This window comes from Pantherophis guttatus, chromosome 4, assembly GCF_059756535.1.
Source record: "Pantherophis guttatus breed Tessera chromosome 4, ASM5975653v1, whole genome shotgun sequence".
NCBI classification, from domain to species: domain Eukaryota; kingdom Metazoa; phylum Chordata; class Lepidosauria; order Squamata; family Colubridae; genus Pantherophis; species Pantherophis guttatus.
Window position 1 is genome coordinate 118,043,870 of NC_142066.1, and position 27,105 is coordinate 118,070,974.

General features: G+C 36.2%; 2 protein-coding genes and 1 long non-coding RNA gene across 4 annotated transcripts in view; 2 read left to right on the forward strand and 1 right to left on the reverse strand.

Annotated features, from left to right (window-relative positions):
• Positions 1-16,343, forward strand: part of SKAP2 (src kinase associated phosphoprotein 2) — a 148,777-nt gene extending 132,434 nt beyond the window's left edge. Inside the window, exons 12-13 of one of the 2 annotated variants that reach the window (XM_087892628.1) lie at positions 10,508-10,609; positions 12,654-16,343. In XM_087892628.1, coding sequence (XP_087748754.1) covers positions 10,508-10,600 — 93 coding nt within the window. In that variant the 3' untranslated portion in view covers positions 10,601-10,609; positions 12,654-16,343. The remainder of the gene's footprint in view (positions 1-10,507; positions 10,610-12,653) is intronic. The other variant, XM_087892629.1, reaches the window with a different exon arrangement.
• Positions 1-27,105, reverse strand: part of LOC148114323 (uncharacterized) — a 196,556-nt gene that overhangs the window by 22,901 nt on the left and 146,550 nt on the right. The window lies entirely within an intron of this gene.
• Positions 19,235-27,105, forward strand: part of LOC148114324 (uncharacterized) — a 37,266-nt gene continuing 29,395 nt past the window's right edge. The window contains exon 1 of the long non-coding RNA XR_015734009.1: positions 19,235-19,492. This is a non-coding gene — a long non-coding RNA (uncharacterized LOC148114324). The remainder of the gene's footprint in view (positions 19,493-27,105) is intronic.

The window sequence follows — 27,105 nt, forward strand, 5'->3', positions numbered from 1 at the left end:
ACATTTAAGCCCTATTTTATTGTGAAGAAAGATGTAACCGCAACTTTATCTGGGAGTTGGCTTCTGCCTTAAACCACTCTGTAGAGGTATACCTTTCAGATAAGTTTGCATGGAAAAGTGTTTGGGGCATTTTCCAACAGCCCCCTCCCCCCCTTGTTTTTACCACAATGTACAAATCTTTGCAGAACTTTTTTAAATTCCTGCCATACCAAAGCTAGAGGTCATTCATGACATCAGGTCCCTGCCAGTTTTCATCCAATACATTCCTAAGAATGTCAGCTGTTTCCAGACTAATATTTTCATAATATTCTCTGGGCCATGCCCTTTGTAATAGTAAAATGCAAAATGTTTCCCACTTGAGGTAAGAATAGCTAGAAGTGATCCAAAAAGATCTAGTGTTACTAACAGCAATTTGATAATGAATTTGTTCCATTTGTTGTAAATCTAACAACTAAGTTACTCATGTGTTCCACTAACTCTACAGTCTTCATTTATCATTTCTGTCCTCCTGACACTCCTTGGATGAAAAATTATTTTCATCCCATATTACAGATGGAAAACTGGGCCAACAGAGTATGTTACTAATAGAAGAAGAGGTTGATATAAAATTACTTACATGTAAATCATGTCTTACCTCCTTCTTTTGTATTATTTAATTCATTAGGTGGCTGCTAGGCATAGAATGAGCAGAGCAATCTTCCTACATGATATTTAATAAGAAGCCCCTTTGAACCAAATGGGATAGTTTTTTTTTTAAAGAAACAGTACATTGGATTATATTTTAATGTTTAGCATTCAAGTCTTGATACTTAATTGAGTAAACTAAAGGTTGAGTAAACTAAAGATAAACTAAAGGCTAACCCAGTTTAGAACACAGAGCATAGAATAATAGGTTTGGAAGGGACCTTGGGAGTCTTCTAGTTCAACCCTCTGCTCAGGCAAGAAATCCTACACCATTCTGGACAAATATTTGTCTAGTCTCTTGGTAAAAACTTCCAGTGAAAACCTCCAGTGATGGAGCTCCCACAACTTCTGGAGGTAAGCCGTTCCATTCAAAGGTGGTAATCAGCAGGTTCTAACAAGTTCTGGAGAACTGGTAGCAGAAATTTTGAGTAGTTTGGAGAATCAGTAAATACCACCTGTGACTGGCCCCAACCCCATCTATTCTCTGCCTCCCAAGTCCCAGCTGATTGGGAGGAAATGGGGATTTTGCAGTAACCTTCCCCTGCCATGCCCACCAAGCCACACCTACCAAGCCATGCCATGCCCATCAAGCCACGCCCACAGAACCTGTAGTAAAAAAATTTGAATCCCAGCACTGGTTCCATTGGTTAATTGTTCTCACTGTCAGGAAATTTCTCCTTAGTTTTAGTTTGGATCTCTCTCTAAAAATCTTCGTCCCGTTACTTCTTACTGCCCTCAGGTGGTTTGGAAAATAAGCTGAGCTCTTCTTCTCTATGACAGTCTTTCAAGTGCTGAAAGACTGCTATCATATCACCCCTAGTTCCTCTTTTCATTAGATTAGACATGAATTATTAGATTAGAATTATTAGAATAATTCCCTTATTCATTGTATTCATTGTACAATGATTAGGGCTATCAAGCCCTAATTGATAGCCACTTTATCATCTTTGTTGCTTTTGTCTTTCTAGGATTTAAACATCTTTTTTATATTGTGATCACAGTTGGATGCAGGTATTCTAAGTGTGGTCTCACCAGTACAGTACAAAGTGGTATTATCACTTCACATGATATTGAAACTATTCCTCTATTAATGTAGCCCAAGACAGCATTAGCTTTTTTGGCAGCTGTAGCACACTGTTGGCTCTTACTTAAATGGTGGTCTTCCAGGACACTTACATCCTCTCACAGTTACTACTGTTAAGGCTGGTACCACCTATTCTATACCTGTGCATTTGGTTTCTCTTGCCTAGAAGCTTACTTTTCTCACTCATTGCATTTGTTGGATGCGACCCAAGTGTTCAAATCTGTCAAGATCCTTCTGAGTCTTGAGTCTATTTGAGTCTAACACTTTAGGTGTTAGCTATTTACCCCCAACTTGGTGTTGTCTGCAAATCTGATGAGTTCCTTCATCTAGGTCAGGGATGTCAAACTCACAGCTCACAGCCTGGAGGCATCACGCGCTGGCCATGCCCATGCCTGATTTAGTGAAGGGAGGGGAAGTCCCAATACGTCACATGATACCGCCGTGAAAACATGAGTTTGACATCCCTGATCTAGGTCATTTATGAAGATGTTCAAGAGCAATGGCTGCAAGACAGAATCTTGAATTCCATTGCACGCTTCTCTCCATGTAGATCTAGTTTCATTGACGATTGATTACATGCTGAGTGTGGTTGGTTAGCCAATTGCAAATCCATCTGGTGATGGTACTATCTATCCCACATTGTCCTGTCCAAGAACAATGGCCTACCAAGAATAGACTATGATCTACTTTGTCAAATGCCTTACTGGAATCTAAATAAACTACATTCATAGCATTTCCCTTATTCACTAATTTAGTCACTTTATCAAAGAAGGCAATCAGGTTTGGCTGGCAAGATTTGTTTTTGACAAATGCTGTGTCCTGTGATAATATCTCACTTATTTCTAGATGCTCTTGTAACTAATTTATAGGTTTCTTCTACTAAGTAATTTTGTAGGTTTCATGTAATTAAGCTCCTAATTTTTTAAAACTACCGTGTTTCTCCAAAAAACCGATCTACTTTGAAAAGAAGTCCTATCATGTTTTTGAGTGCATGCAAACAAATTAAGCTCCACCTACAAATTAGCCCTAATTAAGACCCTGCCCACCTGCCCACACTGGGGTGCAGGGGGTGCAGTGAAGCACACAGGTAAAAAATAAGCTAGGATGGGGGTGGTGGAGCTGCCCTACTTACCAGGCCTCGCACACCCCAACACCTGCCTTGACACCTTCTGCGGCTGCTTCTTCTGCAGCCGCTTGCCGCCACTCGCACGCATCGCCCTGGTCTCTGTTTCATCTTCAGATGCCTGCCAGAAGGCATCTGAAGGCGAAATGGAGGCCAGGGCGATATGTGCAAGTGGTGGCAAGCGGCTGTAGAAGAAGTGGGCCAGCAGCCGGCTCCTGCTGGGTGGGCCTGTCGGTGCCACCACCATGAGGTGTGTCAATAATTAGAACCCTCCAAAAAGAAACCCTAGCCATTTTTTTGGGTGGTCAAAAAAAAATAAGACCCAGCCTTCTTTATGAAGAAACACTGTATTTTTATACCATTTTTAATGGTAAGATTCATTGTTATTCAATTCAGGATTGAAAATGTTCCATTATAAAAGGGAATATGAGTTGGAATTCGCTTGGTCTCTAACCTGTCTAATACTTTGTTAAATGTATTTGGAATCTTTGTCTTTTTATCTAGATCTTGCAGCTTGGTTATATTTTATGATCTGCAGTTACTTAATGTCTAAAATTGAAAAGAACTTTAAATCAAAATTCAACTTTTTTTTCCCCCAGTTTGAGTATTGCTGTTATAAATGCTTCTGCAAAATACAGTCTTCTATCAGCTCTGAATTTAGGAAACAAAAATGTTCAGAATAAAATTTATCCAGTTCTGAGAGTTATTAACCAGAGAAAGAATTTAACAGTACTGCTAAGGTAAAATAATCTAAAGCCTTTGAAGCTTAAGAACTTGATCAAACATTTCTTAAAGCTGTCGATATTTCGTAATACTATAAAAAGCTTTAGCTTCTTGGCACCTGGTGATCCTTGAGTTTATTTTATTTATTTTTTTTGAAAAATAATTCTTTACCCCATCTAGTGGTTGAAAATTAGAGGTGCGCTTGTTAATTTGTGGAGTTCAAAAATGATGTCAGAAATTTAACTTGGCTTCATCTTAATTATTACTGTTATCCCCTCATCATATATCAGACATTTATTGGCATTAATTCTAGTAAAATCTTATTCTCATGAGAAAAAATTAAAGGTAAGCATTATACGATGTAGGAAGAATACAATATAAATTAAAAGATAAAACAGATACAAATAGTATTTCAACAGAACAGTTAACAAAAGAAATCAAAATATATTTATGCCAGTAACAACTTTGTAGAAAGTTCTGCCAAAGTGTTAATGGATTTGGGCATCTTTACTGGAAAATTTATCTTGTTCCAAGTTACTCTAATATTTATGATAATTGTACTTTGATGATGAAAAAATACAAAATCTTGGATAGCTTTTAAAAATTACCATATACTGTTTTAAGCAAACTTAATTTATAGTTTCATTTATGAATTTGAATACCCACTGCAAATAGTACAGAATTTATATTTTAAATTCTGCAACATTGCACACTAAAGTTTTCTTATAGTAATTGGATTCCTGAAATTTTATAAAATGTAGTGGTTATTGTAATATTCTTTTTTAAATTCTTCATTTTATTATATTTTCTGTATGTTCATTGCTGAAAAAAATCCATAATGTAGTCTAGATTAATTGTAATAGTGATTATAATCGGAAAGTGTTTTTATTAAAACTTCGTGTCTATACCAGCATGTTATTGTTTATTTTCTCTTGATCTTTTTATGAAGATATCAACTTCAAATAATTCCATAATTCTTTAATTAAACATCCACATTTTTCAATTCATAGACGAAAGCAGCTGAAGTAATTTTGCAGAAACAAGGAACCCAAATTCATTTTTAAAATATAGCAATTAAAATTAATTCTTTGATTACCCTTTTATTTCTTATTAAAAGTCAGGTATCAAAATAGAACTACAGGGGAAAACCCATGTCATGATTTTAGTGGTTCTAGGAATTTTTGTTAACAATTGTATGTTAAACTTCTTAAAAAACAAATGAAACTGAAACTGAAAAAGCTGATTTAACACTTAATATCCTACTGTTTCCATTTCCCAAAGAGTGCAGCTATTTGGTAATATATAAACTTAATCTTCACTATAAATGTACATATTGTCAAGATTTCCAGTACTTTTATTTTGAGTATATTATAAGGTGAGAAAGTGGAAGGTTACTCTGTCAAGGTCAAGATGATTTTAGTTTGTAAATTTGAGCAATTTCATGTTCCGGGCACATACATAAGGCAACATGATTGTTGTTTTCATTCTTTATATTGTATAACAAAAATTGAGGTTTGGGCACGTGTTTCATATAATGTTATTCTATGGCTCATCATTTGCACATTTACTTTGAGAGTAATAATATTTAACAAGAATGCTACTTGCCATGACTCAGATAATATGGCTATCTGTAGAGTTTTGACATATAATATGGTATTGCTTTTTACTAGTAGAAGTATTTGATTTTGGTCAGGAATAACTCTGAGAAAAACCAAAATAAATCTGCCATCTTAAATTTTGTTTTAACAAAATCATAGACATCTATTAAAATAATCTATAGAAGAAAACCTTGATTTTCATTTATTAAATGCATTGCTTTTTTATTCTGGACTGTATCTGAAGTATGTATTGAAATAGCATTTTGAACAATTGTGCAGTAATTGAGAAGAAATCATGATTATGTATTTTTGTTTTCAGATAAAGTAAATTGCTTGCCAATTTCAAACCATTATCAGCTATCCCCTACAGATCCAGTCTCAGTGAGACTTCACTATACCCTCTAAATGTGTTTAATTAAACTTTCCAGCATACTCGATAAATTTGTGCATTTGGATTATAGGACTTTTAGTTCATATCTGAAACATTTAAAGATACCATAATCAGTACTGAATCCAAAATTTTCAAAATCTATATTTAGATAGATTCACACAAAGCTTTCTAGTAGCAAGTGGGTTGCCTTTTCTTGAATCTGTGATCATACAGTATTCCGGTGCTAAACATTCATTAAGGATTTTTGTGTTTGTCATACTCATTCAATTTACCATATATTTTAAAAATTATGTAAAACTTTTCATATCCCAGCATGATATTGAATCAAGTATTTGCTTGATTTGATTTAAGATGAATCGCCTTTAATGCAGTCTTAATCATTTATAATCAGGCGAGATAGAATGCTGAAAGAAGGAAATTTTGTGGAATGTTTCTTAGAAAGAAATCTAGTATTATGCAATTTAGAAATTGCAGTCTTTGTCAGTACATTTAATCACATGGAAATCAGTGGAGCTAATTTGAGAGAAATACTGAATGGAACTAAAGCTTAATGTAGTTGGATTTGATGTATTCATTGTGACATGCTGATTCATCACACAAGTGCATACAAAATCACAAGTATGTATTTAATTCAGAGGACTCTCCATGGAAATATTTTTACAGAACAAGAAGAAGACTGTAGGAGGACTTTGTAGTAAAGGACTTTAAATGTTAGGATAATATCACTCTCAATTATTACTGTCCTGAAATTTGAACACCTCCCATTGATGATTGATGATCATAATGTGTGTGTGTGTGTGTGTGTGTGTGTGTGTGTGTGTGTGTGTGTAGACGCATGCTTTTAAACATTACTTTAGAGGATTCTCATAGATTTATTCTGGATTAGGAAGTAGACCAACTGAAATAGATTAATAATAGCAAAATTACATTATTTGAGTTTAAGTAAGAGGACTTTGGACCCACCTCTTCCAAATTTAAAAGCATTTTTCTTCCCTTTTCTCCCACTAGCTTTTTCTCACATGCACATTTATTGTTAAGCAATTCATTATGTAGGTCTTTAATTTCTTTCATGGTTACTTTCATACAATAAAGCATTACAGTGCTTCTAGATCTTGATAGAATTTCTCCAGAAGGAGAAAGAAGCTTTGTGTTAGTAATTACCTAACATTGTTGGGAGCTGACTGCAGGCTTCTTCCCAGTGATAACAGAATAACCACATAATGCAGCTTCATAGTACATGATTAATAGAAAATAATTACACATCCTACAAAGGAATGCAATAATTCTTATAAATTGACTGGAATGGTTTCCTGCAGATTAAAGAATTCTTCATTATTTTATCAGTCTTTTTGAAGGTGAATCAATTGCCAAAGCTGTAAGAAAGAGCTGATGGGAAGAATACACAGTATATCTAGACGTATAGAAGAATTTTAAGATAATAGGCTTATCTATATCTGAATAGAATATAAATAAATAGGTTGTATGTGAGATTCGTACTATGTTTGTTATTCATTACAATTAAATATTTGACTCTTGAGGCTGCCTGATATTTAAATTCGAGCCCCACCCTAAGCATTTTATATTTTACAGTGATATAAGCAATTCATGATCTCTTAAATGAATTTAGTGCACTTAAGGAGCTGTTTCATAACATACATTATTTTGACTCTGAACATTAAATTGTAGTAAATGATGATATATTACTCTTGTTAGTATTCTGATTGTTCTTTAAAATATTAAATCAATATTTTAGACAAAAATTAATACTAATCTATGTCTGGCAATCTATATTTTGAACAGAGTATAAAATATTGAAATTGCAGTAATACTTGGGTTTTCTCTAGAGGTGACTGTTGAATTCTATTCATTTATATTTGTGTGTGTGTTCATACGCAGAACTAGCATATGACTCTGAGGGTAGCTACTAGCCAAAATCAGTTGCCTTTTATTGTTGCTGAAACTAATGTATCCATAAAGATGCTATAAAAGTATGGTCAAATTGATTTGTAAGTGCATACAAAAGTTAAACACATTCTAAGAAAGGGGTGTAAGCAAATTAACTAGTTAAAAATGTATGTCTCTGTAGTAATGGCAGTAACTAAGTCTAAAACATTACATTTCCAATATAACAGTTCATTTTTTTTCTTTCCTACCTGCTTATACTTCACATGCTTTAATTGGGATTCAGATTGCTTGTGGGGTTCATATCAAGAATAATAATGATAAAGTAAGATTTCAGTATCTGAACCCTATCCATAAATTAGCTTCTGATACTGTTACACTTCCATTACCGTAATATTTAAAATCAGACAAGTGCATTAAATTTAAATATTCTTAAATAGCAAGAGCCTTGGTAGTACAGTGGTTAATGCACCCTGTTATTAACACAGCTGCCTGCAATTACTGCAGGTTCGAATCTCACCAGGCTCAAGGTTGACTCAGCCTTCCATCCTTTCTAAGGTAGGTTAAATGAGGACCCAGTTTGTGGGGGCAATAAGCTGACTTTGTATAAATATACAAAAGTATGAAGGCTATTGCTTAACGCATTGTAAGCCGCCCTGAGTCTCCGGAGAAGGGCGGCATATAAATCAAATTTAAAAAAAAAAAAAAAGATGGTTTTTTTTAGGGGGGGGTGAGTTTAGCATTTTAATTTGTGGCTCCTAGAGGTGGTTTTCCTATCACCTTCAGAATATGTGGTTTATAAGTTCCTGAAATGGAATATTTTCATTCTGTCATAAACAGTTTTAATTATCCCTTAAGTAAAAAAGCATTTTGCAGAACATAATGATTTCTCTCTGCCCTGTTCTCCAGCATACATTTACAAAAAAAAAGTTATTTTGGAAAGCTTCCTTGGCAAGATTCCTCTAGCACAGGTGAAGACTGGCATTATGAGTGATTACTTGCACTTTAAATCTGTAGAGAGGTAGCTTGTGTATTTAAGCAGGCTAATGTGGAATGAAACATGTGTTTATTAAACAAACACACACAGCTGGAATATCTGAACCCCCTGGTGAGACAGCAAGTACCTCTTTGCCTTTAAGGGCTTTGGCCTCAGAACTATCAGTCCAGCAAGAGTCATTCTTACTGTAGCTGGTAAGCAAGCTTGCTTGCTGAATTGCACTGGTGAACTGGTATCATGTATAGCCATGGGAGAATAAAGAAGTCAAGAGTTTTTCTTTGGAGCTGCTCTTTTATCCTGATGGCAAATGAGGTAAAAGCAGAACTTGGTGACGTGATTTATTAGTTAAATGAATGTATAAAGATCTGCCTAGTGGCTTTTAATATCGCAACTTTATAGAAGCCCTAACTTTCCCCAGTACACAGAATTGTCTTCATTACCAAAACTAAAGCAAAAATTTCTGCTACTTTATGTTACAGCATAATCTGGAGAAACCTTCTCCTCAATGTTTGTGCCAAATGAGAAAGTAAGGTGGACTTGAGATGGAAGGGAGATATGGAGGGACAGCTTCAGGAAGAAAGGCAAATTTGGAGTTATGAACAACTGGGTTAATGGATAGGAGTAGATAGGAAACAAATGTGAACGGATGATAGCAGGGCATACAAAGCATATATGAGCTGTTAATAAATTAGGGTTAATAGATCTGGTACAAGTTAATCAGATCATTTGAAAAAAGCCCTGGAAGGGATGGAAGTAATTTTGGTACCTTGCTGTTTCCCTAAATGCTATGGAAGGACAGATGAATTTTGCACCCCATATAATGCCTAAATTCCATCAGAACCCATTAGTGCTTAGCTTCAGGTAAAAGCAGACTAACCACTGTAGCAGAATTCTCTCTAGTCTGTTCTATTTTCCTTGGGTTTTTTAAAAACAGTTTACCATCAGTCTATCTTTTGAACAAGGAATCTGTTTTCTTCTGTTTCCTTTGGCACATACTTTACTGGAATCCATTTTCAATTGCTGAAAGTTATTGAGCTCCTGTTAGTATTAATCATAACAATATTTACTTCAAGGGACAAAAGACAATTAAATTTGGATCTCTGTAACTTGGTATTGCTTTCGGAAAAGATTGTTTCTTAAACTTTCATACACTTGATTTGGATTCATCTTGCTAAGCCTAAACAAAATTGAAAGCAAAATGCATTTAATTATTTGTCAGGTTCATAAGATTTTTGATAAAAGTTTAGGGCAGGAAACATTGGCTAACACAGAGAAGGGGTAATGATATGCAGTTCTTATATGTGAATTTACCAAAAATTTAACATAAGATCTTTTTCAACTCTATTAAACTATTTTTGAGTTGGTACCAGATACTCATTTTTAATGAAATACTGTGTATTTGTGTGTCTTTGTGTATTTACAGTAATAGAGAAGTATGTTTCTATTAGTGGGAACCAAACAGAATAGAGACAAAGAAAGATGAGTCCAATTTGAACACTTCTGAAAAATGCCTCAATAATGTGCACTTTTTAAAAAATTAAAAAGCAGCATTACAAGGAAGATTGCACCAGTTACCTACAACTGGAAAAATATTTCCGATTGAACATGTTTAAAAGATACAGGGTTTATTTTTCTTTTTTAAAAAAGTGTTTATCACCAAATTAGGAAATACGTACAAAACAGATGATGATATAATCACATTCTTGTCTCATGAGTATATATGGCTTGCAAGACCCATAGGTAAATAAATAGGTTTTTAAAATCTTTTTTCAGACATAGAAACAGATGCCTAGCCATTTAAAAAGTAATTTCCTGTCTTGGCCCTAACTGCATTTCAAGTGCTTGAGAAAGTCATGCGTACAACATTCATACACTCTTCCTTAACATTTTAATTTTCCATTCATGCTCTTATAGCTGTATATAAGGAGGAAACTTGAGTCATATGCAAAACTCTGTTGCATTCATATCAGACTAAAGGTTAATACTGCATATTGTTTTCAATTAGGAGTACAATAGATTTGGCTGGTGGGTAGGAGAAATGAAAGGAACCATTGGCTTAGTGCCTAAAGCCTACATAATGGAGATGTATGATATTTGAGAGGCAACAGTAAGTACATTTTAATTCAATTTTCTGTAATGGTTTATATGTTCTTTTACTCTTTTTTGTACAGGTTTCTTTTCCTGGAACCTTTAATGTATTTCTTGGGATGGGAGGAGAAAAAGGATCTGTAATTTTACATCAAATAAATAATGTGTTTCTAGAAATAGGAAAAATGTTCTCCATTATCCCATGTCCATCACACCAATATTGTGACCATCACACCAATATTTGACCTTCATTTTATTATAATTAAAGAGTACCAGGAATAGAGTATTTAGAACATTGACCAGGACATGTAAGCAATTTTATTTTGCAAAATGATTCCAGTTCTTTCCCCTCTTCATAGTCTAAACATAGAGATTAGGAAAGGTGAGCACAAACCTTTCCCTCATTTTTTTCATACAGACTATTGTCTTTTTAAAACTACAGTAATACCAAAACTAACAGTCTGAGCTGTCATTTGAGTTGTTTAATTAATACATGATTCTGCAATGGCAAGGGAAAGGGTGGGTTTAGAAACCTGATCATTTGTGGTACTCTCTAGTCATGTTATGCTTGCAAACTACCTGACTGAATAGTTATTATTAACAGGGCTCCAAGAAAAATCATACAGTTCAAATGTTATATCTGCCTGTGTTCTAAAACTTGCTTTATTGCAAATTTTGAACATGGTTCAGAAGTCTTTTTAAAGACCTTTCATTGGGAAAGATTTGAAATTCAAAATATTTCATATAGCCTGGCCTATTTTTATTTTGTCCAGGGTATCCTCAAATTTGGCTCTGTTTAGCAGCTTCTTTTCCTATAGATATATTTTGCATTTAGCTATTTTAATAACAATAACCTATCTGCACCTAACATTAGAGGTGTGCAGTTCTCCAAATACAGACATGCCAATGAGGTGTTCCTATAGGAGGTCCATGCAGCTGCTTAGCAGCGATATCTTTTCTGAGAATGTGGGAGTTTTTAACAGCTGCAGTATAGTCCTTGCAAAAGAGAGATCCTGCAGACCGACAGGTGTTATATGTCCATATCTGTGTTTGTTCCAAATATTTTTTTAGAAATCTGCCATACGGCATACCCTTCTTCAATATAAATGTCAGGTGTTGATGTTATAATTGTACTCCTGTTTGCCCAAATTTCTTACGCTATCAATGATCTAAATAGGTTCCAGACCATATGGATAAAGGTGGTAGCGCCACATGATGTTTTCAAGTGTTTGCTTACATAACAAAATGTTTTAAAATTAATTTAAGAAAATTAAATTAATTAAATTGTTTTGATTCATAAACTCTTGTCCCCCTCCCCAGCTTTTTAAAAAATTGACATTGCAAGCCGAGAAGAATTAGGTACCAGAATTTTTTGTTCACTTTTGCAGTCTTCATTTAGTTCAGACATGGGATTCATTGCTTAATTATCAAAATAAAGCTAATAAATTGAAATCTTGTAAAGATGTTGTTCTACAGTAATAGGATAAGATTCAGTCATTTGTAACATGAAATTGCTACATTATGTTGTTGCTGTAGTGTCCACCAATGCAAGGGACTAAGGGATTTTCTGTTCTGATTAATTACTGGGGGAAATGAGCAAAACTTAACCCTGGAAGAGTTTTGTGTGGTGCATGGAGTGTTCCTATTTGACTAAAAATGAGAGTATATAGGGCTTGTCGGGTGCATTAAACACGTCTCCTGTTATTGCCTTAAAATTTGTGAACTGCAGACAACTGACCAAGACTAAAGATATTCTGTGGTTATTTTTATTGATCAGGGAAGTATTTTTAGACAAGCCTTCTTTTTTTCTAAGATGCATTAAAGTTGTAGTTGAGGGACACTCATATTCATTGTGGTGGGGTAGCAATGTAATGAATAAAGAAATTTCCAGTGTGGTATCTTGACTTGTACTTTTTCCATGTAGTGGAAAATCATATTCCAAAATTATTTAGTGGCCTTAAGGTTAAGAAAATATGGAGTTAAGAATTTCTTATGGTTTAAGTATATTCTACCTTTTTGTATTTGTAACTATAGTGTTTTTTTTTCCTTCCCTTGTTTTCCAGCCAGTCTGATTCTGCAAACTGCAAGCCAACTGTGAAGAGGTTACAGAGATCTACATGAACTTAAAGACTGGGAAGATATAGACATTTTTACTTTGGTTTTTCCTATTTGCTTTGACACTCTTTGTTGTGGTATACAATTATTTAGGGTTGTATTTATTACTCACTTGGTAAATGAGCATAACCTGATTATATGCACTTGAAATTTAATGGAAGAAAGCTGCAATAAATTTTTGATGATCAGCCTAATTAATTTCAATATGTGCAACACAGCAGATCTTTGCAAGATTTTATGCCTCTTCTTGACATAAATGATACATGGCAATGGATCCTTCCTGTAAACATTGCTATGATTTGCTTTTTCTTAACTGAAAAGGAAAAGTCTTTTCCTTCGTTTGCATTTTAATCTTAAACAGTGTGTGTGTGTGTGTGTGTGTGTTTGTGTTCGGAGGTTTTCGCGGGTGTTTGTATGTAGGTCTTTGGTTATTCGGCTTTTCTCCCGCGTAAAGTTGGAAGTGTCTTGGCGACATTTCGATGAAGTCTCATTCGTCATCTTCAGGCTGGTGTTTTCGGCTCCGTGCTCTTAGAAAACACCAGCCTGAAGATGACGAATGAGACTTCGTTGAAACGTCGCCAAGACACTTCCAATTTTACGCGGGAGAAAACCTGAATAACCAAAGACAGACAGACAGACAGACAGACAGACATACATACATACATACATACATACATACATATATATATATATATATATATGGCACTGTGATAGCATATTGAAATATATATCTGTTTTTAATTATTTAAAGAAGGTGTACATATTATAGCATCAGTACATTTTTTTTCTTAGCAGAGCTTTTGAGAATTTAAGTGCTTCTTCCAAAAACTTGTATGACTATTAACTCTGCTTGATTAATGGCTACTTCTACATAGCTCTGTCGTTGGTTTTTGCTTCAGTTGCTTCACAGCTTGCTTCTTAGAAGAAAGTTGTCAGGCAATTGAAGCAAAAACCAACGATTATATGGAATGATCAACAATAATAGAAATTATATTAGGCTGCTAAGTCATTAATATATTTGATAAGTCCAGTATAAAATGCTAAACAAAATCCATCTTTTGACTTTATTCTATTTATTCCAAAATTCCTCATGTTTCTTTTCCTATATAGAGCAAGAGACATGTTGATCCACAAGCCATTACAATGGTCCGAATTATCTTTGTTTGCTTATAATAACAAATTATGAGATAGGAAAATTAATTGATATTCGGGTAACTTGTATTTGTATTCTCTTTCTATATTTTGGCTGAATCCTGGCATCACTTCCATCCGTATGCTCAAATTCTGCAGGTATCATGCTCCTAATCTCTTTTCCAGATTAACATAGGTAGTATTTTGATGAAGTTTCACTAACTTAAAATATTTTTCTGAAGTTCCATTGTGCTATCTCATAAAAGCAGGACCAGGAAGGTTCAATGTTAAGATTTATTATTTTGTGGGACAAAGGCCATAAATTTCAGAAAAATATGTATTGAGAGCATAACTCAATGTGATTTGCTATATTTCCTGTTTCTAAATTAATGGTGGCCAAAGACCAAGTTTAGACAGAATTCCTCTAAAATTAATATAGCTCAAAATAGAAAATGCTCATAAATTGAAAAATTAAATTGCTTTAAAAGGATTCGCCTGTTTCTGTCTATCTTTCTAGTTATCTTTTACTATGCATACATGCAAATAGTTTATCACGTAGTGAAGCTATTAATTTTCTGCATATAATTCCCTAAATATATATTTTTTAAAAATAAAAGTCATAGAAAGCTATTACGATAAGAAGGTTAATTGACTAAGTTGGAAATAAAGTCCCATTGCAATCAGAGGGACCTAAATGAATCTAATGTAGATTGTGATTTTATATGCAGGAAATAAATTTTGTCTGCTTTTGAAGAAATGTGTAAAAGGCTCCAACATTAAGTCTTTATCCAGTGCTGTCTACCCTAACCCATCACAGAGAAGCATTCAAACAAATCTCCCTCATTGCATTCTGAAATGGTATAATCCAAGAGCAGTTTTACCATGTGATTAATGATTCTTGCTATGCATCAAGGCATAAAAGCCTCTTTCAGTTGCAATGTTTATCTCCTGTTTTATTATGTGTTTGTTTTTTATAAATTCCATTGAAGACTATTGACTAGACTGTTATTTTAAGAAAATTCATTGGTGAATGAAGAATTCTTTAGAAGTATTAATCATTCTTCAAGTTTATGGATATGACCTGACATGCCTGAGATGCAACGATTGTTAACAAATCAGGAATTATATCACTGTTCCAAAACATGTCTTAGTGCGAGAAATAATGCTAATCCTTTGTATTACCAATGTTAGCCAGAAGATGGCAGTAGACTTTCACGACACATGCTGGTGAGGAACCCATCCCCCAGCCGCTTTTTTTGGTGTTCAAATGAATTTTTTGCAACTTAAAATATTTGGAGAATTTCCTTCCCTTTTTCATGTTAATCCAGGAGAGGGAGTCCTTAGCCAACTGATCAATGACAGACCCTTCAAATATTTTTTGCTATTGATTGGATGATGTAGGCAGCAGTAACTATATTGTTCTCTTAACCTTTCTTTCATGTACAACACAGCTGATGTTAACAAACACACCATTCACAGTGCAGATATTTCAAAGGTACTATATTCATATCTTTTAACTAGACATATTGTACTCTAAACCAGTAAAAAGAAAAGGGTGAGCATATTTGTTTATGAAGGCTTGACAAATGCCATAACCTGGGGGAAGGGAAAGGAGAGGCTGGAAAAAAAAATCCCCATTAATGTGAACCATTTGGCAATATATGCTAATTGGTTTGTTCCCATTATTTACTTATATTTCCTTGTGTTCCTTTGCAAACGGGTTATTTTTTAAATCATATTTTATATAATATCTTGCTTATTTTCTCTGTACTATATTTGTACTACACTGGCATTAGATCCTAGAATAACATTCCATGCTGCAAATTTTTAAGGTTCAAATAAAGTTTAATTGTTTGCAAACTGTTATGATGCTAATAATTCAATAGCCTGCTGGGTTACTAATGAAATTACTTTGTTATGATTAATTTGGAAAATAGTGTGTTGATTGTAGTAATTAAACACAACAAGGTGAAGTAAATGATTCTAATGCCATCTGGCCTCCAAAATGAATGAAGAAACGAAATGGAGCTGTCATCTGAATTTATTCAGAGACGTAAGGGTAATACAGATGCTCTCCTGTGCAGAGATGCCAGGATGTACTCATGTTAGCTTGTACAGTGATTTCATACACATATGCATATGGTTATTCATTTGATTGTGTGGTTTATGTCCCAGTTCTTTTCTTCTATAGTAGCCATCCATGGCCCCGGAGCACTCATGGAGTGAGAGCACGTCTGGAAGAAGCAACAGGTTGGGAATTATGTTCATAGCATCTGCATTTCCAGTTGCTATGAATGGGCATAAGTTTTCAGGCAAAACATGAATGGCTTATGTGTATCTAATCTACTGCTGTGTTTATGGTGCAAGAAAGATACACTTCTTGAGCTATGTATTTGTTGGTATGTATCATATTTATTAATGCTTGGAACTGAACATATTCTTGTAATTGCAACCTTAGGGCACTATTTCTAATGATAAACCAGTGGAATAAAAACAATATGATATCATGCTTGTACTGTATAGTATACTCAGGCAGACCGGTATTAGGAAAATAGAATAGCTCAGCATAATTAGATGCCCAAGAATTATTATCCCACCACTTTTACATTCTTCAAAGGAAACACATCCCATCAAACATGTTGGGATAATCTAAACAGCAACAGGTAATTATTGATTTACAACTTCATTTAGTTACCGTTTGAAGTTACAGCTACATTTAAAAAAGGAATTTACAACCGATCCTCACACTTAGAACCATTGTAGCATCTCCATAATCATGTAATCAAAATTCAGGAAACTGGCAACTGGCATGTATTTATGATGGTTACAGCATCCTAGGATCACATGATTGCCATTTGTGACCTTTCCAGCTGGCTTCTAACAAGTTAAATCAATGGTGAAATCTGGACCCATGTAACAATCACATGACTCACTTAACAACTGCAGCAATTTGCTTAACAATCATGGCAAAAAAGTTTTTAAATCTGGCACAACTCCCTTAGCAACTGCCTTACTTAACAACAAACTGTTTGATCCCAATTGTTGTAAATTGAGTAGTAGCTCTAGTGGATAAATTTGGGAGAGGATTGATTCCCACTAAATTTGGGTGGAATTTATCTCCACAGTTAAAATCCATAGGATCAAATATTTTCTGAGACAGATTTAAAATAAGAATCCATTTCCTTAAAAAAAAAAAAAAAAAGTATCCTAAAACCGACAGACCTATCAGCTTGACATCATTACTTGGTAAGATTCTGGAAAAGATAATCAAGCAATGAATCTGCAAAAACCTAGAGCAAAGAGTTATAACCAAAAGCCAAAGTGGGCTTGTCAAAAACAGATAATACCAGACAAATCTTATATTTTTTGACAAAATGATAAAATTAGTGGACCATAGAAATGTTGTGAATATAATTTACTTAGACTTCAGTAAGGCATTTGATAAAGTTAACCACAACCTACTATTTGATAGAAAAATATGGGTTAGATATCACCAGATGGCTTACCAACCGCACTCAACACATAGTCCTTAATGAAATTGCTTCTCCATGGAGGAAAGTATGCAGTGGGGTACCCCAAGGCTCTGTCTTAGGCCCAGTAATCTTCAGTATCTTCAATGATTTAGATGAGAGACTAGAAGGGGAACTCATCATATTTGCAGATGACACCAAGCTGACAGTAATTGCCAATACTCCAGAAGATAGTCTAAAGATATAGAAGGACCTTAACAGATGTGAACACTGGGCTCTTTCTAACAAAATGAAAAATAAAATTTAACATTTATACAAGAAAAACCAAATGCACACATATAGAATAGGTGATACCTGGTTCAATAGTAGTAAATTGTGAGTGGGATCTTAGAGTCCTAGTGGAGAATCATTTATATATGAGCTAGCAGTGTGCTGCAGCTGCCAAAGAAACCAACACAATTCTACACTGCATTAATAGAGGGATAGAATCAAGTTCACCTGAAGTTTTAATACCACTTTATAATGCCTTGGGAAGACTAACTTAGAATATTGCATCCAGTTCTGATTGCGACAATATAAAAAAAGATATTGAGACTCCAGAGAGAATGCAGAGAACAGCAACAAAGAGGATTAAGGGAATGGAGGATAATTTATACAAAGAAAGGTTGCAGGAATTGGATATTCCAGTTTAATGAAAAGAAAGATTAGGGGTAATATGATAGCAGTGCTCCAATATCTAAGGAGCTTCCACAAAGAAGAATTCTTCAAAGCACTGGAAGGCAGGCCAAAAAGCAATGGATGGAAACTAATCAAGGAGAGAACTAATTTAGAATTAAGGAGAAATTTCCTGACAGAACAATTTATCAGTGGAACGACCAGCATCCAGAAGTTGTGGAGGATCCAACACTAGAGGCTTTTAAGAAGAAACTGGACTGCCTGAAATAGGGTCTAGGACTTTTAGACTCCTACCCTTGGCTGTGCCTCCTTCTCCTCCGGGGTTCTGCCTCCGTGCATTAACCTCTAGCTTTTCTCCTTGGCTGACCGCCCCCATTCATTTGCCCTGGCCAATGGGCCTCGGCCCTTCTGTCCCACGCCCTTCAACGCAGTCCATTCGCCAAAACACCATTTGTCCTGGGCTTTTGGCCGCACGGACAGCCAATCGGTTAACTGTCAATGCTGGCAGCCAGAAGCCATGGTGCAATTGATGCAGGGGCTGGGGGGCTTTGGAGGAGGTGCTGCAGCCAAATGGCCTCAGGTGCCTGTTAGGAGAAGGAAGGGGAGGGGTGGAAGCTCCGCAGTACCTGATGCTGCCTCTCTGACACTGAATGGGAAGGGAAGAACGGGGGTGGAGGGCGATAAGTAAGGCAGTTTCATTCAAAGGAGTTTTTGTTTCAGGTGGGTATCCTAGCCTTAGAAGAAGAGAAGGAAGGAGGAAGGGAAGGGAGAGAGAGAGAAAGAAAGGGAGAAGGGAGACGAAAGAAAAAAAAGGGGGGGAGAAAGAAAAAGGGAAGGAAGGGAGAGAAGGGAAGGGAAAGTGAATGAGATTGGATGGATGGATAGATAGATGGATGGATGGATGGATGGAAGGAGAGAGGGAGGGAGGGAGGGAGAGAAGGAGAGGAAGAAAGAACCGAAAACCCTGGCACTAGACGCAACTTCAGAGGACGCTTTGAAACAGCACAGCAATCTATCCTATTCAACCAGTCTGAACCGGCAGCAGCCAACCTCTGTATCCATCCATCCATCCATCCATCCATCCATCCATCCATATCTTATTCACTTTTCCTTCCTTCCTTCCTTCCTTCCTTCCTTCCTTCCTTCCTTCCTTCCTTCCTTCCTTCCTTCCTCTGGGGAGCTTCCCCCCTTCCCTTCCTTCTCTTAACAAGTGCCTGAGGCCATTTGGCTGCAGCACGTCCTCCAAAGCCCCCCAGTCCTTGCATTGATCACACTATGGCTTCTGGCTGCCAGCATTGACAGTTAGCTGATTGGCTGGCAGCTAACTGTCCATGCGGCCAAACGCTCGGGATGAACTGTGTTTTGGCGAATGGGCTGCGCTGAAGGGTGTGGGACTGAGGGGCCGAAGCCCTTTAGCCAGGGCAAATGAATGGGAGACGGCCAGCCAAGAAGAAAAGCTAGAGGTTAATGCATGGAGGAAGAACCGTGGAGGAAAAGGAAGTGCGGCCAAGGTAGGAGCCTAAAAGTCCCATTCTGCTGAAATAGTAGTTTAGAGTTTTCTGCTGAGCAGGGAGAGGACTAGAAGACCTCAAAGGTGCCTTTCAACTTTGTTATTCTGTTAAGAGTTTTGTGCAGATAACAAGAAGTGGGCTGGTAAACAGCAGCTATATGGGAAGCATTTCACCTTGTTCCAAAAAGATAGACACTTCTCAGTCTCATTTTTCTTGTTCCCCTATTTTAGAGGTGGGGGTGGGGAATAATGAAATGTTCATGGTCTCAAAGTAACCACATGACATCCTGTTTCTGAATGGTCCAGAAGGGTGAAAATGTAAAAGGCCAAAGAGAATAAATTGTATAGTTAGTTGGCTGCTGGAAATAGTCTGGAGGCAAACTTTTTAAGTCTAAATTCCCTCAGTTTCAGTTAAGTGCACTTGGAGTTCATTTAACACTATTCTTTGTCCACATTCTGTCAAGCATTGTATTTGAAAAAGTTCCCAGTGTCTGTTAGGCTGAAGTCGAGAGATGACACTAATTTCTAATGAAATCCAATCTTTGTTTGCTGACACCTAATGGACAGAATTTTGCCAAACTAAAGCTATAACCTTCTATCTTGCTAGGTATATCATGAGAAGAATGCACGAGGAAGTTGTTATCTCAAACATCTTTCCCCTTCCCCAATCCAGTTTGGGATTGCACAATCTCTTAATCCAGCCCTTTCTCTGGAAAAACTTTGTGTTGCCAAAAGTCTTCCCTACTGTTCCCCCAGGCCCACATTCCATCACAATTGTTGCTAGTAAAATAACTATAATAATATTAGCATATAGCAGGTATTGCAATGCCCAAATCTTTCAAGTGGCATTTTTTTTTTTAATTTGATTTATATGCCGCCCTTCTCCGGAGACTCAGGGCGGCTTACAATGCGTTAAGCAATAATTGCGGGGGGGGGGAATATATTCCTAAAATCCAGGAAGCACTATTATGGATAATCCTAGACTAACAACTATTCATTTAATGACTGTTTGAAGTTACAATGGAAGTGAAGAAAAGTTTCTTATGACTGACTGGTCCTAAGACTTGCAACCATCATAGCATTTCCACAGTTATATGATTAAAGTTCATTCGCTTGTCAACCAACATTTTTTAAAAAGATGTTTGTAGCATCCCGAGGTCATATGATGGCCAAGTGCACCAGTGGTGGGTTGCTACCAGTTCACCCCGGATCAGGCAAACCGGTAGCAGGGGTGGCGGGAGGCTCCACCCAGCCGCCCAGACATCTCTGTGCAAGAGCAGAAGTGGCGAGCACGTCCACGAGCAAACTGGTAGCAACAGGATTTGAAACCCACTACTGAAGTGCACCAAGTGGCTTCCGATGAGCAAAAGTCAATGAAAGAAGCCAGACGGCAAAACAGATTGTAAAACTTGGCATGACTTAACAATCACCTAGTTTTAGGAATGGAAATTCTGATCCTACTAATGGTTGTAAATCAAGGACTATTAATGATTGTAAATCAAGGACTACAGTATTCTTTAAGCCAGCGGTTCTCAACCTGGGGGTCGCGACCCCTTTGGGGGTCGAACGGCCATTTCACAGGGGTCGCCAAAGTGAAAGTAAGCAAGCTCACACCCCCCCCACGCCTTCACTCACCCTCACCCTCTGCCTCTATTGGATCGCCCAGTCGCCATTTGCTTACCCCGCCCACTCCCAATCTATTGCTGCCTCCGGAGTCCCAGCTGATGGCTAGAGGGGAAAAAAACTTTAAATTCTTGCGGGGGCTTCAAAGAGCTAGCTGCAAAGAGGTAAATTCCTGGAGCAGATTTTTTTTCCTCTAGCTATGCTGAAAAAGCGAAATTGAAAGTAAGCAGGCTGCAACGTGACAAAATGAGGCAGAGAGATTTCTTTTTCTTTTTCCTCACCAAAAAAGGTAGGTGCAAAACTGCAAACAATGGGAAATTTAGGGCAAAAGAGGAGAGTTCCAAGATTTTAAAACACAAAAGAAAAAAAAGCTCTATTTAACTAGGGAATTGTAATAATTGAGATACTATTAATTGGTTAAGTTGTGGTTTGGAGGAATATATGGGGAAATTATTTGGTTTATTATTATTGGTAAATATAATTAATTGATTTGTAAGAAATTGGATTGCATGGAAATAATTGGAATATTCATGTTCATATTGATTAATATACAAAAAAGATAGTTATATAACTAATTGATTTATATTAAAATGTTGAATTTGTATTAAACAACTGTATTACATAATTAACCAATGTGAGAATGGATATAAAAATAGATGACAATGTGAAGGGGTATAATATAGAATAGAAGGGAAAAATTGAATTTGATTAAGATTAGAGATGAGGATGAAGGGTAATATTGTTTTTTTAAAAAAATAGATGAAGAATAAATATGGTAAAAAGGAAATATAGAAATTGTAAATTTAATTGAAATGACTAAATACTGTGTTGGAAGAAATATCCTTCTGGGTTCTGCTCCAAGTGGGGAAAGACACTGGAAACATGGAGACTGCTTGGAAAGATGGTTTAATGGTGGACAGGATCACATGGCTTGATGGGGCCCATTGTGTTAGTTTCTGTTGCTATTGTGTTGCAAATGTCCTTTGACAAAGGATTGACTTTCTGCCTCTGGCCCATTAACAAAGGGTGGGGGGCAGGAAGGTGGGAGCTGCTTTGTCTGTAAAATATGCTTCTCCATTTCTCATCCAGGTAGGGAAATATAATATTCTGCCTTTTTAATATTTCCCAAAATATTTCATTCTTTTTTTTTTTTTTTAATTTGATTTATATGCCGCCCTTCTCCGGAGACTCAGGGCGGCTTACAGTGCGTTCAGCAATAGCCTTCATACTTTTGTATATTTATACAAAGTCAGCTTATTGCCCCCACAAACTGGGTCCTCATTTAACCTACCTTAGAAAGGATGGAAGGCTGAGTCAACCTTGAGCCTTGGAGAGATTCGAACCAGCAGTAAATTGCAGGCTCCTAAATTCTTCTAGGAAAGGGGTGGGTGCTAACCTCCTACAACTGTTTAAATTTGTGAACCGGCCAAATACTCTGTTCAAAGAAAATACGTTGTATGTTTTTATGTGTGTTTCTAATTATTGCTAATTATTGCTATTTGTTCTCTTTTATTCTTTAACGTTTAACAATTCATTCTTTATCTTAATATTTGTTTGGGGTTGGCTTTCTTCCCTTTCATCTTTTTTATTGTACAGCAATCTTTCTCCTCAAACCTACCACCTCTGTCTTTTCTTTCTTTCTTACTTTCTCTTCCCCCCCTTCTTCTTCTCCCTACTTCCTCTTTCTTTCTCTTTCTCCTCCTCTCTTCCTCCCTCTCTTACCTTCACTCCTACTCTAATTTCCCTTCCCTTCCTTCATCCCTCTCTATTGCTGTATCCTTTTATGCATATGGACTACTCAGAGGGCTGAAAAAGTTATTTTTGACTGGTCCTCGCACTTTTGACCAGTCCTCGAACTTACGACTGTCCTCACAATTTACGTATTTGCGCTATCTTGTCACCATGGTGAAGAGAAGCAGTTGTGAAATGAGTGACACGGTTGTTAAGAATGCTACAATGGGCATAAATGATGACCAGTCATAACTGCGAAGACCGGTCAAAAGTGCGAGGACCTGTCAGAAATCACATTTTTCAGCCCTCTGGGTAGTCCTTTTGTGCACAGGGACTACTCAGAGGGCTGAAAAAGTTATTTTTGACTGGTCCTCGCACTTTTGACCAGTCCTCGAATTTACGACTGTCCTCACATTTTACGTTTTTTGCCCCATCTTATACCATGTTGAAGAGAAGCAGTTGTGAAATGAGTGACATGGTTGTTAAGAATGCTGCACAGGCATAAATGTGAGGATGGTCATAAGTGTGAGGACCAGTCAAAAGTGCGAGGACCTGTCAGAAATGACTTTTTTCAGCCCTCTGAGTAGTCCCTATACATATAGCCATGGCTAGCCACGCCCACCCAGTCACATGACCTCCAAGCCACACCCACAAAATAAGCCACGCCCACAGAACCGGTAGTAAAAAAAATTTAGAACCCACCCTTGGTTGGGGGTCACCACAACATGAGGAACTGTATTAAAGCGTCACGGCATTAGGAAGGTTGAGAACCACTGCTTTAAGCATATTCTGATGATGTGCTCCTTCACCAAGGTTTTTCTCTCTCTCTATGAAAGTTAAGGGTGATTGTTATGTTTTCTGTTGTCTTCCTTTATCACATTGCCTCCAATACATACAGATTTAATAAAAACTAATTTTAACTATTTAATTATTTATTTTAATACATGCCTCAAGATGGGACTTTGTAGGAGATGTACAGGAATAAATAAACAAATAAATAAACATCAGTAATGCAAGTATTCTACACCGGTTTCAGGATCAAGTTAAGTATCTTAAATAGAAAGGCATAAAACATTTCACAAGAGGATAATGCATATTGATCATTTACCATTCCCCTATATCCATCCTCAAGTATTTTTTTTCAGCTTAGGCAAACTATTGAATTGTCCTCACAGCTCTCTTAAAAATCTTGCTCTTCCATTGAGGTCCCATCACTCCACCTGCAGTTGCTGTCTCTTTGTGAAAAATCACTCCTTAAAGGCAGAACAAACACTTAACTGTGAGATAATAAAACTGCTTACCAGATTATCCTTTTTTCCTTTCTATCAGGGAGAGATTTCACAAAGCAACCTTTTTTTTAGAAAACAGGGCAGTGATGTTTTTAAATACTTATTTTAGCTGTCCCAGCAATAAGGTGTCCCTCTGTTATCTCTCGTTCTTTCTCTCTCATTCTCTCATTCACTCTCTCTCCCTCCCTCCCTCCCTCCCCCCCTTCCTAGCCAAACAACTATGCTGGATCTTGATCACCAGGACTCTTGTTATGAAGCTGTTTACTGACTGAAGTTGTTTTTCAAACTTCTGGCTTATTTCTGTCCAGACATGGAGCTGGTGGACACTGCACCAGCAGAAGGCAAATATTCCCTATTGCTATAAAGCAGCTGTCAAATCACTGACATCTGATCGCCAGAGGCAGTATCTGTGAAGTCCCCCAATTTTAACTCTTCCCAATTTCCCCCCCCACCCCCCCACCCCCAATTTCCCAACAGAGGAAATTCTGGGGGAAAAAGCTGCTTCTGGAGTGAAAAAACATAGTGAGAATTAAAGGAGAAATTCTTTCTTCGAGAAAGTTTATGCATGTTAGTTAGCCATGCAATTAATAAATTGTGTGTGGCATAGGAAGGTGAAAAAAAATTGCAGATGCCAGGCAGAATAATGTGATAGTTTCTCATTCTGGGGAGGAAGGGCTAATATTGGGATTATTGGCAATATCTTGTAATAATAGTGTTTCACCATGGATTGTTTAAAACTAGCAATTAATAATTCGTAAGAAAAAAATGAATAAGGGTGGTAGCAATTCTACGGCTAAGAGTAGAATTACAGTATCTCTACTGTAATATACAATCTCAGCTGTATGCCCCTTGTGCCTTTACTAACACATTTTAGATCCATCATTTACTTCCAACAACACTCTCTTATTTTGCTATGCTTCCTGAATATGAGTTCTGGATTTCTTTTTCAACCCTGTTGGCAAACAGCAACAGCACCATCTATTGTAGCTTGTTTTTAAATTAGTTTATAGTGCATTTAAGTGTCAGCAAAGGTGTCACTGGTTCAGATTCAATCCTAATCTACTGTTCTTCACAGTCTATGCAAATAGGGTTTATTTTGATTAAAATAAAGGAGTGGCAGTACTTGGAGCTTGTAGACTTGTAAGGTATACTTTGACTCTTACCATTATCCTCTCATAATGGTTTTAAATATTTTACTTTTTACTGGATTGTTATTATTATGGAAAATCCAGTATGAACAATTCAGAGGGTCAAAAATTTCCATTGCTCTTTAACCAAAGTCCAAAGCCAAAAACCTAGAGATAAATGCATTCTTTCAGAATGAATACAATATTTCTTAAATAACCTTTTTCATGATGATTATATGATAATGTCCTTGGATTTTACTGGAACAATTATCTCATGTTAATTTAATTTATGATAGCAGTCCAGAAAACTGCTGAAGATATCTATGTACAGGATGACCATATATGGGTTGCAATTTTGTTGTTATTAGCTAGTGGTCATCTAGAGTTTTGTAGATATACTAACTTTATTTATTCTATTTTTCAAGCTATAGTTTGTAGACTCACAAGAACTTTTACTTTTTTAGCCTTGTAAATCAAGATTGCAAACATACATTGATCCCAATGTATAGTGATTACCAAATTTGTGTTTTCCTAATTTAAATGAGTGGAAGTGAAAAGGATTTGATAAATTCAAGAAGTCATTCATTAAGGGCATAAAAGGGAAAGAAAAATCATGAACATATCTTGTAAATCTTTCTTATCTAATCTATCTTGCAATTGTAGGTATATTCAAGAATAGAGCCTTCACTTCTTAAATTAATACAGCTACTAAGCCAATCTGGAACTGGATATGTATGGTTGAACATGTTCCAGCATTCTCTGTACCTTGTATGTTATTTCTAAGTAATAATCCAGATTACAACATAATAACTACCTAAATTAACTCAGAAATAAAGGATTTCTCAACACAGTCAATTAAAATCATTGTTAAAAATATTTCCTTGCATTAATTTTTATTTATATCCTTTTCCAGTAGCATATTTCAAAGCAAACTAGCAAACAAATATTAAGAGTAAATAGTTATGATGAAATATTGAAGAATATTTTCAAAAGAGCCGTCTTTTAATATGTGGTATTGATACAGATGGTTTAAACACAGCTTGAAGTTACTCCTTTTTCCTCCCCCCAACCCCAGTTGTACTGAGCTTTAATCAGTTCCTTAAATTCCATTAGCTTCAAGTGCTTTTGCAAATGTGCTATTGGGCTAGAAGGGTAAATGGAGGTGATTCCATTAGAATCTATTATTATACTTTCATTGAATCTAATGAAACTTTAGCAGTCTAAGTAGGCCTTTTTAAAAGGATGAATATTATATGCTTAAAATTTTTATCCACTTAAGAAGTACAAATTAAATGTGTTAAAGATTGAGTCCCTAAATGAGTGAAGCACTCCAACTCATGGCATTCCCAATGCTTCCTGAAAATGGGTTCTGGGGAGGATCCTTTGAGACATGGCAAAAAAACAGAGAAATCACTGCTACGTCTGGGAAATATTCATGATATGAGAGTCTTCTATGAATAAAAAGACACTTTGGATCCTGCTGTGAATGAGTAACAGATCACTGTAGGTAGTTTCATGGATTTTGGCTCAGAAGTCAGACAATGTTAACTCTGGCTGGACTTGGAGGGAGACCACCAAGGAATTACATGGTTGTATGTTAGAATAGGAGACTAGAAATGTATCCTTGAAAGAAGGCAAATTACATCCATGTTGCTTGGAAGAAGAGAACAGATGTGCCCATGTGAGCAGCAGGAGTCAAGTTGATGAAAACAAACTCAGGGTTCTTCTCTTTTTATATACAGAGAATATAAATTAAAAATGTAGATACTGGAATCTAAGCAACTGGAGAGAACTGTTTCTCTTAATGCTCACTGATTTGTAATCACTAGATGGACTCACTTAAA